Source organism: Myotis brandtii, unplaced genomic scaffold (assembly GCF_000412655.1).
Source record: "Myotis brandtii unplaced genomic scaffold, ASM41265v1 scaffold410, whole genome shotgun sequence".
NCBI lineage: Eukaryota > Metazoa > Chordata > Mammalia > Chiroptera > Vespertilionidae > Myotis > Myotis brandtii.
Window position 1 is genome coordinate 2050399 of NW_005365764.1, and position 12872 is coordinate 2063270.

A 12872-nucleotide genomic window follows, 5' to 3' on the forward strand; every position below is an offset into this window, starting at 1 on the left:
GCAGATGCAGTGACAGCGCCTGGGGGGGTGGGGGGGGTCGTTGGGAGGGTCCACGGAGCAAAGGCCAGCGCGCGACTTGGGGCCGGGCACGTGGGCAGCCCCCTAAGTGCGAGGTGGCTTCTTGGCTGGAGTTCCCACCGCACACGCCCAGGACGGGCTTTCCTTCCGCTCCCCACCCCGCGCGGCGGGGCCCACGAAGGACAAACCGGGCGGGTGGAGTGGATACGGGGGACCAGAGCCAAAGACCAGGCTTCGGACGCCCGAGTGAGGAGTTGTCGGTACCCAACAGCCCAGCCACCTTTGCCGACAGTGCTTTTAGAAACCACCAATGTTTAAAAATTCACAGGTTCCATTTTTTTTTTTAATGTTTAGTTTCTCCTGAAATATCAGATCTGGCCACATCAGAGTTTTTATCCATCATAATACTTTGCACACCGTACAGAGTGCCTTATATATGTCTACTGTTTATTCTTAGCCATGCTAAAACGCTCCTCTCTGCGCCCCCTCATTTTGGGGGGACAGGAGCCTAAAGAAGAATCTGAACTGCTTCTTTAAAGCCAAACCGGCTAGGGCCTGAACTGCTTCTTTATCCCAGTCTCTGTGGAAAAGGATGTCCTCCCAGTGCCTCTAGGTGTGGGTGAAGGTTCCCTCCCCCACCCACCAGGGGATCAGCTTAGCGATCTGTGTTATGAGAAACACCCCACCCCCCACCCCAGGCAAGTGGCTGTAAATTCTTCAGAACCCTTGCGCAATTTAGATGGAGGAAGGTGCTCTTGGTTTCGGTTTTGGTTTGGTTTTGCTCCGATGGTAGAAGTGTTAGTAATGACATCCGGTGCTGAATTCTTTCCCGGGCCATCTGAGGTTGGATGTCAGTTACCACCTTTACACAGCTTCTGGGTCGGCACTGCAGGCCAGGGTTCAAACCCAGGCCTCAAACTGCTTTTCGGTTTCTGGGCATTTCAGGGTGGGCTCTGGCCTTGGCTAGGTAGCTCAGTTGGTTAGAGCATCATCCAATAATCAACCAATGAATGCATATACAACTGGAATAAGAAATCAATGTTTCTCTCCTCCACCCCCCCGCCCCCCCACACACACCTTCCTCTCTCCCTCTAAAATCAATAATTTAAAAAACCAGTTGGTTAGAGCATCATCCAGATACACCAATGTTACAGTTTGATCCCCGGTCAGGGTACATACAAGACTTAGCAAATGAATGCATAAATAAATGAAACAACAAATCCCTCTCTCTCAAATCCTAAAATCAATAATTTAAAAAAAAAAAAAAATTGGTCCAGCTGGTGTGACTCAGTGGTTGGGCATCAACCTTGGAACCAGGTAGTCACCATTCTGTTTCCTCGGGGTACATCCCGTGTGGGGCGTGCAGGAGGCAGTTGGTCATTGATTCTCCTTCATCACTGATGTTTCTCTCTCTCCCTCTCCCTTTCTGAAATCAATTTTTAAAAAAATGTATTTTTAAAACGTGGGCTCTGGCTTGACACCTCGCCCCCAGAACTGGGATGGGTGGGGCAGCTCCTCGTCTGGGTGTTTTATCACATCGGACTTCAGGCCACAAGAGCAACGTGGAGAGAAGCTGATGCCTCCGTACGAGCCCCACCACTTAATGAAGTTGTGACATAGCCTGGGGGTGTTATAAAGATCTTATGACAGTGAACTCATACACTACAATATCACCACAAACCCTTACAGAGCTCACAGACAACAGCGTGGCCTTGGCAGAATCTTACTGTTCACCAGGCCCACCAACTTAAACTAAGCAATTATTTCCTTAATGGGGGAAAAGGCCCCTTAAAACTTAGTCCATATTCTGAGGGCCTGCTATGTCCTGGAAGGATGCTCAAATGCTTCTTGTCTTAACCCCTCTTGTTTTACAACAGAAGCAGGATTAGGGGGCCCAGGCCCAGGACCCTGAAGATCTGAGGAATCTACCTCCTTGGTCAGAGCTCATAACCACCATTGTCGCCCCACCCCCACACACAGGCCTGTGTGTGCACCCCAGCCCAGTTATGGCCCTGCTCAGCATCAATGAACTGCCTGAGAACATCCTGCTGGAGGTATTCACATACGTGCCTGCCCGTCAGCTGGTATTGGACTGCCGTCCTGTCTGCAGCCACTGGCGCGACCTCATCGACCTTATGACCCTCTGGAAACGCAAGAGCCTGCGTGAGGGCCTCATCAACGAGGACTATGACGAGCCTGTGTCTGACTGGAAGATTTTTTACTTTTTGTGCATCCTCCGCAGGAACCTCCTACGCAACCCATGTGCTGAAGGTGGGCCGCTTCCTTCCTCCCTTTCGGGAACCTCAGGGCCTTTGCACTTGCTATGCCCATACTAGCGGGAATGTTCTCTCAAAGCTGAGCCCCCACCAGGCTCCCTTGTTTCCTCCTCATTCTTGAGGTCTCAGTTCAGAGACCTGCCCTGGTCCATCCAGAAACAGTGCTCCCTACCTCAGTCCTATCACCCCCATTTAATTCCTTCATAGCACTTTTCATACCCTAGAATTACCTTTTTATCTCTCTTTTTTTCCCTTCAAGTTCCAGGGACCTAGTGGGTCTAGCTTGCCACAGTACATAGCAGGGGCTCAAGAAAACGTTCGTTGAAGAATCAACCAACTTCAGGTCCACCTTTCCCCCTTTAGCTCAGTCTAAGCTGCCTAACGTTTAGGAGGCTTCCTCTACGGGCCAGGCACTAGCCCGAACTCTTCCCAAATGTCAATAATCTTCCCGTTACCCTAATTATACAGATGAAAATGAGGATTTTGAGAGGTGACTGCAATCACATCATTTGAGTTCCCTGTTTAGCTCAAGTTCTCTTTTATTTGCCAGGGTGTTTTCCTTTGTTCAGTACCTACTACATACCAGGCACCTTGCTCCTTATTGGGGCCACGGCAGCAGTTGATGCAGAGGCGTTGTTTATAGACTTAGAATCCCTCTCATGTCTGTTTTCTCTCTTTATCCTCATGTGGATCCAGGAGTCGGCCGCATGAGGAGGGTTAGCTCCATTTTGTAGATGAGAATGTTAGGCCGCAAGCAAGATGTGTCTTGCCCAAAGATCCAGAAATGCTCAGCTGCTGGAGGCCCTCAGGCCCCTCTCAGAAGCTGCCCAGCCTGGCCACCAGCTCAGCTCACAACCCCAGCCTGCAGCCTTGCCTGCACGGGGCACTGTATTACCCGTCTGGCTCTCTACTGGGGGGACCCTGGGCACACAGGGAATAGATGTGGGTTCCTTATAGAGGGAGCAGGGGAGTAATTTGGAAAAGCTCCCCTGGTGATTGTTCTGGAAAACCTTGGGGAGAAACACGCCAGTTTTCTAAGTTCCTCTCAGCTCTCTCTGAAGAGGGAGACCAGGACATGGTGAGCCAACCTGGTGGGGATGCTCCCATGAATACGGGGTTACTACATGCCACCAACTCAGAGGGCACCCATTCTCCCAATTATCATCCCTCCCACCCAGGCCAGAAGTTCCTATGACCCAGCAACAAACCTCACACCCTTCAGATCTCAGTTACATAGTGAGGATGTCGAGGGGGATGTCAGTTGTCAACTGAGTGATCCCCACTGGGACAAATTCACATTAGCCATTAAGAACTAAAGTACCAGCACAGGCCCTTCACAATGTTCTGAGAACTGAAACTTGGGTATTTCCCAAAGGGCATCAGCAACATGAAAGTGAAAGTAGTGCCCCCGCCCCCTGCTTCATGTAGGAGTCAAGCTGGTCAGGCACAAGTGGGAGGGGAGAGGTGGGAATGGGTTGGAGTTTAACTTTGTAGGGGTGCTCCAAGGCACAATTGGGGTGCACACCTGGAGATCAGAGCATGAGCAAGCCCTGCATTTCACCCTCGTGCCAAATGGGGAGGACCAGGCTACACATTTACTAGGCTTCTATTTTTCCTAGAGGGTATGAGATCCTGGAAAATTGACCGCAATGGGGGGAACCACTGGAAGGTGGAGAGCTTTCCTGGAGGCCATGGGCAAGGTTTTCCTGACTCCAAGGTCAAGAAGTACTTCGTCACATCTTATGAGTAAGAAACTGAACTGAGCCGGCTGTGTCGGAGGAAGAGGGTCGGGACACCTTTTGCCAAACCCCAGGCCTACCTACGTCAGGGCCTCTGTGAAGCTCAAGGGAGGTGTTCCCCAAACCAGCTCAGTCTACTGCCTCCTGGGGCAGAAGTAAACTCAGTGACTGGGGGTGGGGATCGGTTTAAGGGGGCTGGGAGCCCCTGGGGCAGTGGAGTGTCCACAGGCTGTCCATAACCGAGGAACGTGAGTTCCTGGGGCCCCGGGAGACTGGGCGTATGGATTGGGATCAGGTGCTGCCCAGGCACAAGGGAGTCAACTCCCTGCGTATTTCTCATGGGCCCACACCGAGGTCGGAGCCAGCGTCAGCACCAGCCAGGAGCTGTCCTGAAGCCGTCAGGGGACACACTGCTGGGTCCCCTGAACCACCTCCCTGGGTGCAGGCCACGCAGAGCACACCTAGGAATACAAGCTTTTCCTTCTGCTCCCCAGCTTATGCCTCAAGTCCCAGATGGTGGACCTCAAAGCTGAGGGCTACTGGGAGGAACTAATGGACACAATCCGGCCTGACATCGTGGTGAAGGACTGGTGAGTGAGGCCCAGCCCCACACTGCATCCTCCCCTTAACCTGAGAACACCTGGAGGGAGTGCCCACTCTGCCCAGCAGTGTCCTAAGGCAAGGGTAGTCCCCGAAGCCAGGCCAACCCGGCTGGCTTGTTCCCTGCCCCCTCCGCCCCCAACACACACCTCCTGTGGACAGACCCAGCACTTGCTCATCCAGCAGCGCCTCCTGGCCTCCCCACCATCACATCAGCAGGGGATAAACCTTAACCCCAGTTTACAGATGGGGAGACTGAGGCCTACAGATGAGTTAATCTCAGACACTCACGAGAGCAAGACACCCAAGACCCAGCCTTCCCGGACCTCACATCTGCGCACATGCCTTCTCACTGCCTCCCCTGCCCCTTCCACCATTTATCCCACAACTCTTTCTCAAGCTCCTCTCTGCACAGAGCTGTGCCAGCCGCTCTGCCTTGGCCCATGGCAGAAGCAGGGCCCCAGGGCCACCACTGAGGGTGGAGGGGTGGGATTTGAGGAATGTGCAGAACTGCTGGGGGCAGGGGAGATAGCAGGGCTGAGCTCTGTGCCAGCGCACACCACACAGGCCACCCCTTTAATCTGCCATTGAACCCACAGCCTGGCCTTTACTATCTCTGTTGAGAGCTTTTTGCCTTTTAAGATGCAATCTCTGAAATACTCAAAAGGGTTGCCCTTTTCTCAGATGGAATAACTGAGGCCTGGCACAGATAGGGACTGCACACCCTGGGGGTACAGGGAGCACTGAAGGTGGACCCCATGGGCCCCATAGGGAAACGAAACTCCAATTTGTAAGCCTGTTGCCTGCCCACTGCCAGGGCCACCCTTTGTCTTGGGGTGCAGTCCTAAAGCCCAGCCTCCCCTAGGTTCGCCGCCAGAGCAGACTGTGGCTGCACCTACAGCATCCGAGTACAGCTGGTCTCAGCCAACTACATCGCCTTGGCCTCCTTCGAGCCCCCACCTGTGACCATCGAGCAGTGGAGCGATGCCCAGTGGAGAGAGGTGAGACCTCAGCTGCTGGCCTGCCATCCACTTCCCCCAGGGCCTGGATGCCCCAGCTCTCCCACCTGGGACTCCCCCTTCTCCTCTCCAGTTGAGTGGTCACCCCATCTCACCCCCTCCCCAGTCCTGGTGGTCACTCCCTCTCCCTTCCTTCCAGGTCTCTCACACCTTCTCAGATTACCCTCCAGGCGTCCGCCACATCCTCTTCCAGCATGGGGGCAAAGACACCCAGTACTGGGCAGGCTGGTATGGGCCCCGTGTCACCAACAGCAGCATCATCATCAGCCCTAAGACGACCAGGAACCCAGCAGCCTCCACAACTCAGCCCGAGACCATGCAGGAGCATGAGCAGGGGCAGGGGCAGGGGCAGGGGCAGAATCAGGAACGAGAGCGGGAACGGCCATGGCTAGGGAATGCGTACTTTAATAACCTGTTCTCCCGACTTCGTTCCTGCAGACCCCTCTGACAGTCTGGATCCGATAACCTTTCATCTGCCCTCTGTCCCCGCCAGCTAAGTGCCAAAGGTCTCCTCCAGGCAAGAGATGAGCCTGTGGTGGGCAGGGAGGCTCTTGCCCCGGGACCTCCTGCCACAGTTCTAACCCTGGGCAAACCCACTGTTGTGTGGCTCTCACTTCTTGTCATAATAAATGTTCCCAGTAAAACCAGCCTGGGGTTGGGTCTAGGAGTGGGGGGTAAGGGGTCCGGGCACTGTTAGAGAAGCAGCCCTTCCCCAGGTTAATTTGGCTGCACCTGCCCCTCCCACTACAATTAGAGAGTGCCCAGGTCAGCCCTTGGGGCCCTTTATTGAAACAACTCAGACACCCAGTACTGGGCAGGCTGGTATGGGCCCCGTGTCACCAACAGCAGCATCATCATCAGCCCTAAGACGACCAGGAACCCAGCAGCCTCCACAACTCAGCCCGAGACCACGCAGGAGCAGGAGCAGGAGCAGGGGCAGGGGCAGGGGCAGGAGCAGGAATGGGAATGGGAAGCGGAATGGGATGTGGACTTTAATAACCTGCCCTCCCCACTTCATTTCTACAGACCCCACTAAAGTCTAGATCTGATAGCCTTTCATCTGCCCTCCGTCCCCGCCAGCCAAGTGCCAAAGGTCTCCTCCAGGCAAGAGATGAGCCTGTGGTGGGCAGGGAGGCTCTTGCCCCGGGACCTCCTGCCACAGTTCTAACCCTGGGCAAACCCACTGTTGTGTGGCTCTCACTTCTTGTCATAATAAATGTTCCCAGTAAAACCAGCCTGGGGTTGGGTCTAGGAGTGGGGGGTAAGGGGTCCGGGCACTGTTAGAGAAGCAGCCCTTCCCCAGGTTAATTTGGCTGCACCTGCCCCTCCCACTACAATTAGAGAGTGCCCAGGTCAGCCCTTGGGGCCCTTTATTGAAACAACTCACAGCACAGTATTTGAGACAGACAGTGTTGACCGGCTGAACCCCAGGAGGCTGAGAAATTGAGATCCCAGCACCTTCCTGCCCTCCTGGGGGGCCATTCCTCCGTGAAGGCAACCAGACCTGAGCAGCTCCGGGCTGGAGGATGGGCAGTCCACACAGAGGCAATAAGAGCACTTGGAAGCGGGGTGGCCCTGCAGCGCTGCCCGAGGCTGGGGGCCCCCAAAGTCCGATAGTTGTGGCATCCATGGGGGCAGACACACCCTCAGCTGTTTTTATGAGCTCGTTCTTCCACATAGAGCTGCATCTAACGGACAGGAACACACAGCCGTGTCAGGTGGCAGTCCGGGCGCCTATATGGAGGGTCTGCAAGCCCCTGGCAGGCAGATCTCTCTCTCTCTCTCCAAGTGTCAGGTTGCATGGCCAGAGCCGGGATGGGGAAGGGAAAGGGGATGGGAGGAGCCTTATGCCAGGTGTTGCCTGGTAACCTCCAAGCTTTGTCCACAAGGCCTTAAGCACACCCTAAATAAAGCATACCTGGTCCCCATGCAGCTCACCTTTAAAATGTCTGATGTCATGGTTTTTAGGGGTATCAGCCGGGGGTCATGCATGTGGACATCCTGCTCATCTGCCAGGATCCAGGGGAAGTCCTAGGGAGGATCCAGGTGACGGGGTGGAAGGGCGCTGGACCTGCCTGCCCTCCCTTTGCCTTCCCCCTCTACCTCCAGAGCTGGGGCCCTCAGACTTTGGGGACCATCAAATCACTAGGGAAGCCCTGACCAGTTTGGCTCAGTGGATAGAGCGTCGGCCTGTGGACTGAAGGGTCCTGGGTTCGATTCCGGCCAAGGGCATGTACCTTGGTTGCGGGCACATCCCCAGTGGGAGTTGTGCAAGAGGCAGCTGATCGATGTTTCTCTCTCATCGATGTTTCTAGCTCTCTATCCCTCTCCCTTCCTCTCTGTAAAAAATCAATAAAATATATTTTTTTAAAAATCACTAGGGAAGTGCAGAATCCCGGGCTCCTCCACTGGACAGGCCACGCCTGCGGGTCAGAGCTGGGCTGGGAACCTAAGTGACTTAATAAGCCCCAGCACCAATTCTGAACCTGCTCAGAAAGGAGAACCTCACTGAGCTGGGGGCCCCAGCACACAGCCCACTCCTCCCAGGGCTGCATGCCCAGGTGTAGCAATGGCAGGCATGTGGCCGCAGTGAGCACACAGCCAGACCTACTGGGTGCCAGGCACTGTCATAAGCAACGTTATGGGTGCAGTGCCCACGGGCAGCACCCCTGCCCACTCAGAACTGTGGCATCGGCTTACCAGAGCCTCCCGCTGTCTCACTGCCCACCCCCTCTGACCAGTCTCCTCTCACCTTGATGACCTGGATCTTCTCCATGTTGCGAGTGGCAGCTTCCCTCGTGTGCACCAAAACCGTGAAGGTGCAGCCTGAGGAGGCAAGCGTGTGATCAAGGCTGGGCCACACCATGCCTGCCACTGGGCAGAGTCTCTTCCCACCTCCCTAGTGGCTCAGCAGCCCCAGGGATCAAAGTGTAAAGAAAGCAAGTGTTCAGACACAAGTAAACAGAGACTGAAGACAGAGTGGAGTTAACCAGGGAAGTTCCTGGAGGATGTAGACTTTGAAAGGAGTTCTAAAAAGCAGGAAGAGACCAGGCTCAGAGGAACTTGAGAACACAGACCAACCCAAGGTAGCCATGGAAACGCCCAGGGAAGAGGCAGGAGAAGGTGAGCTCACCTGGGGGGTTGTGGTCCAGGACAGCATCACACACGCTGATCTTCAGGATGAAAGCTCGGAGCAGCTGCTCCACGTGAGACAGCAGGGAGTCTGAGCTGGGAAGGAGAGAAGAGGCAGGTCTTCTATCGCACTGGTGCCCCCCTCCACAAGCAGTCAACCCCAGAAGCAGATGAGGGGGTCCCGAGCCCCTCTAGTCCTTCTGAGTGTTGGCTTCTAAGGGGGCTACCTGTCACCAGGGGAGTTTAAAACCAGTGCAGAGCCCCATCCCAGACTAATTAAGCCAGGATGGGGGAAAGGGGTGTAGGGAGCCCCTATAGGTGGTTCTAACATGCTAATGTCCCCTTTCCCATCTGAGGACCAGGACCCCAGCCGTGAGGGCAAAGGGCTGGCCCAAGGCCATTCTATTGTCCTGACCTCACCACAGGAAGCCAGCAGCTGACCAGCCAACATTCCTGCCCAAGGTCAACTTTTTTTTTTAATATATATTTCTATTGATTTCAGAGAGGATAACTTTTTTTAAAAAAAATATATTTTTATTGATTTCAGAGAGGAAGGGAGAGGGAGAGAGAGATAGAAACATCAATGATGAAAGAGAATCATTGATTGGCTGCCTCCCACACACCCCCAACTGGGGATCGAGCCCACAACCCAGGCTTGTGCCCTTGACCAGAATCGAACCTGGGACCCTTCAGTCCGCAGTCCGACGCTCTATCCACTGAGCCAAACCAATTGACTATGGATTACACCGCTTGATGGGAAGTTAGGACCCTGGATTGTGTCCTGGCTCTGCCACCATTTGGGTGACCCTGGGTAGTTCATGTCACATCTCCGGACCTCAGTTTCTCCGTCTATAAAAGAGGAGGTGGGGACTAGCCATTCACCAGTGCCGTGGTTTCCCACGTGTGACACAGGAGGGTCTCCATGGAACCTGTGTGAGGTCCAGAGACCACGGGGCGGCCTGCCTGCTAGGTGGCATGCCTTGCATTTCCCCAAGGTATTCTGGGAGCTGCTTAAAGGCATGAAGGTGGGATACTCCTAAGGACCTCACACCATCTAGCAGGTGGGTGGCGGGGAGGCGGCTCACCTGATGGACAGCAGTGGAGGCTGGGTGATTTCAAAGACGAATTTCTCCACGGGGCGATGCTCTTTGTCCAAAATTACCACCACCACTTTCTCCACATCATTCTGCAAGGACAAAAATCTCCTACTCCGGAACTGGGTGCCCCCCCACCCCAGGAAGGGTGGGAAAGGGCCCACTCACAGCCCTGCTCCGCCTCTGGTCCCCGGGTCCCCCTGGAGAGGTGTTTGAGAAGTTCAAGTAGGCACTCCCTGACATGAGTGGTACAGGCTGAGGGGAGAGACTACCGGGGCCCCTTAGGGGTCACAGAAGACACAACAGAAGGAGGAAACCCTGAGGGGCCAAGCCCAGATGGAACTTGGGGGTGGAGGGAGAGAAACAGATGTGAGAACCCAGACCCCTCCCAGGCAGGCCCCACTCAGAACCATCCACGACGGCTCTGGGGCCCAGCACACCTTTCACAGAGCCCAGCGCACCATTCTCTTGGCCCACATGCCCTGGGGCCTGTCCTTGGGCTCGGGGGTCTCCAGGGTGCAGGAAACAGGCCTCTGGGTGTGAGAGTCCTGGGTCCCCTGCCAGGTCCAGCATCACCCCATCCCATACCGGGTGTGAGGTGGGCTGGTGCCCTCACCTTCTCCAGGAGCGGCTTGACACAGTGCAGCGTGTCCTGGATATACTGGTTCAACTCCGGGTGGCAGGACATCTGCGCACAATGCCATGATGGCTGGTGAGGCCCAGCACCTCTGGGGAAGCCTCCCCCACCCCCTCCAGGAGCCCAAGCCTGTCTGCCTTCGGAGAGAGGCCCGGCAGCTCCCCAGGCTTCCCACCTGAGAGACCAACTTCCCATCATGGGGCTCAGAACTCTGAATCACCCACAGAGGGGAGAAGCCAGAAGGTACGAATTCAGGCTCAACGTTAGCACTTCCAGCATGAGGGTTTCCTAACGTGGGGTCCTCCAGCTCCTGCAGAGTCTGAGAAACCCCTACGTTGTGTTTGAGTATATGGGCTTTTTTTTTTTTTTAAGAGAAGGGATCCAGAAATCGAATCAGTTTTCAAAAGTTAAGAATCTGGAACGAAGGAGCCATGTGGCCTTAGACAAATCGCCTCTCTGAGCTTTAATAAACTTCGTCTGTGAAGATCTCGAAGGCAGAGTGAGGATTCAGTGAGGTATGTACCTAGTGGGTGCTCAGGCAATGCTGCTGCTCTTTTCCCTTTCCCAGTACACTCCCCGAGCTCCACCACCTTCCAGCATTCAGTCGTTTCTTCTAATGTTTACTGAGTGCCTTGTAAGGGGCAGGCACTTCTAGAGTATTGTGGGGCTTTGTCTCCCTTTTAACCTACAATTAGGGAAAGTGAGGGCAGAGGGAAGGTGCCTGAGGTTTACAGAAATCCTCTCCCCCAACCAACCTCAGGGCAACTTCAAGACCAGCTTCAAGAATTCTTTTAAAATACAACCATGCCCCAGGGCAACTCCGCTGCGAAGGCCTGGTCCCTAACTCCTGGAGGGGAACTCCCAGTTCAGAGGGGATGGAAGGAGCCGCTGCAGCAGCGGGGGTTGGGAGGTTGTCAGGCTGCCAGCCGCTGAGACCAGCTTCAAGAATTCTTTTAAAATACAACCATGCCCCAGGGCAACTCCGCCGCTGCGAACTGGTCCCTAACTCCTGGAGGGGAACTCCCAGTTCAGAGGGGATGGAAGGAGCCGCTGCAGCAGCGGGGGCTGGGAGGTTGTCAGGCTGCCAGCCGCTGTCAGGACCTGGAGGCCAGGTCCCCCCGTTGGAGAACGAGGGGGCCGGGCCTGAAGGTGGAACAGACGGTGGGGTCCTCCAGCTCCTGCAGAGACTGAGAAACCCCTAAATTGTGTTTGAGTATATGGGCATCTTCTTTAAGAGAAGGGATCCAGAAATCGAATCAGTTTTCAAAAGTTAAGAATCTGGAACGAAGGAGCCATGTGGCCTTAGACAAATCGCCTCTCTGAGCTTTAATAAACTTCGTCTGTGAAGATCTCGAAGGCAGAGTGAGGATTCAGTGAGGTATGTACCTAGTGGGTGCTCAGGCAATGCTGCTGCTCTTTTCCCTTTCCCAGTACACTCCCCGAGCTCCACCACCTTCCAGCATTCAGTCGTTTCTTCTAATGTTTACTGAGTGCCTTGTAAGGGGCAGGCACTTCTAGAGTATTGTGGGGCTTTGTCTCCCTTTTAACCTACAATTAGGGAAAGTGAGGGCAGAGGGAAGGTGCCTGAGGTTTACAGAAATCCTCTCCCCCAACCAACCTCAGGGCAACTTCAAGACCAGCTTCAAGAATTCTTTTAAAATACAACCATGCCCCAGGGCAACTCCGCTGCGAAGGCCTGGTCCCTAACTCCTGGAGGGGAACTCCCAGTTCAGAGGGGATGGAAGGAGCCGCTGCAGCAGCGGGGGCTGGGAGGTTGTCAGGCTGCCAGCCGCTGTCAGGACCTGGAGGCCAGGTCCCCCCGTTGGAGAACGAGGGGGCCGGGCCTGAAGGTGGAACAGACGCTTAACATCCACTCCCTGCCCACTCTGTGATTAGGGGGTGACCCGGTGGCGCCGGCCGGCTGGGGGGGCTCACCTGGACAGGCACGTTGTACTTCTTCCGCTTCTGGAAGATGCCCACCGGGTAGACCTCGCGCACGTAGAGGATCAGGTGCACGGCCACCTCCAGGAACTCGCACAGCACGTCGGCCACCACTGCAAGGAGCGCAACCCGCGCGCTCAGCAAAGTCCGCCCGCACAGACCCGCCCTCGCCCCGTACCCGGTCGGCAGGTCCCCCGGTCGGCAGGCCCGGCCTCTCTACCTTGGCCAAAGTTGAGGTCCTGTCGCGTGAGCGTAGTCATCCTTCCCGCCACCTAGGGGGTGGGACCGGAGTGAGGGCTAGTTCCAGAGGCGCAGGCACCTGGGGCCCCCCCGCCTCCACCGCCCTTCCCTTCCCCTCCCCTCCCCCCCTCCTGGGGGGATCGGAGCAGGACCCCCCTGAACTCAGGATCAGGGCA

General features: G+C 55.3%; 2 protein-coding genes across 4 annotated transcripts; one reads left to right on the top strand and one right to left on the bottom strand.

The window, feature by feature from the left end:
• The first annotated feature begins 1451 nt into the window (after positions 1-1451).
• LOC102243764 (F-box only protein 6) lies at positions 1452-7598 on the top strand. Of its 3 annotated transcripts, none has more exons than XM_014545493.1 (6): positions 1452-2289; positions 3914-4040; positions 4528-4623; positions 5499-5634; positions 5792-5880; positions 6475-7598. In XM_014545493.1, the coding sequence occupies exons 1-6, from the start codon at positions 2025-2027 to the stop codon at positions 6686-6688; spliced, it is 927 nt and encodes a 308-aa protein (XP_014400979.1). In that variant the 5' UTR covers positions 1452-2024; the 3' UTR covers positions 6689-7598. The 3 variants fall into 3 exon arrangements, with proteins under 3 accessions (XP_014400979.1, XP_014400978.1, XP_005873500.1); XM_014545492.1 differs by having other exon boundaries at positions 1453-2289; positions 5792-5876; positions 6471-7598; XM_005873438.2 differs by lacking the exon at positions 6475-7598 and having other exon boundaries at positions 1456-2289; positions 5792-6296.
• On the bottom strand, positions 7002-12781 carry MAD2L2 (MAD2 mitotic arrest deficient-like 2 (yeast)). The gene is made up of 8 exons (XM_014545494.1): positions 12677-12781; positions 12451-12569; positions 10495-10566; positions 9870-9970; positions 8786-8880; positions 8405-8478; positions 7591-7683; positions 7002-7340 (listed from the first exon to the last, which is right to left on the bottom strand). Exons 1-8 carry the CDS (start codon positions 12714-12716, stop codon positions 7299-7301), a joined length of 636 nt encoding a protein of 211 aa, XP_014400980.1. The 5' UTR covers positions 12717-12781; the 3' UTR covers positions 7002-7298.
• Between the last annotated feature and the right edge of the window lie 91 nt (positions 12782-12872).

What these genes read in the sequence shown, in the direction of transcription:
- LOC102243764 (XM_005873438.2), top strand. Translation starts at nt 2,025, where the DNA reads ATGGCCCTGCTCAGCATCAATGAACTGCCTGAGAACATCCTGCTGGAG. An exon ending in ACGCAACCCATGTGCTGAAG is followed by an intron (nt 2,290 to 3,913) that starts GTGGGCCGCTTC and finishes TATTTTTCCTAG; the next exon opens with AGGGTATGAGATCCTGGAAA. An exon ending in TACTTCGTCACATCTTATGA is followed by an intron (nt 4,041 to 4,527) that starts GTAAGAAACTGA and finishes TCTGCTCCCCAG; the next exon opens with CTTATGCCTCAAGTCCCAGA.
- MAD2L2 (XM_014545494.1), bottom strand. Translation starts at nt 12,716, where the DNA reads ATGACTACGCTCACGCGACAGGACCTCAACTTTGGCCAAG. An exon ending in CCTCCACTGCTGTCCATCAG is followed by an intron (nt 8,881 to 9,869) that starts GTGAGCCGCCTC and finishes TCTCCTTCCCAG; the next exon opens with CTCAGACTCCCTGCTGTCTC. An exon ending in TGACATCAGACATTTTAAAG is followed by an intron (nt 7,341 to 7,590) that starts GTGAGCTGCATG and finishes CCTGTCCGTTAG; the next exon opens with ATGCAGCTCTATGTGGAAGA.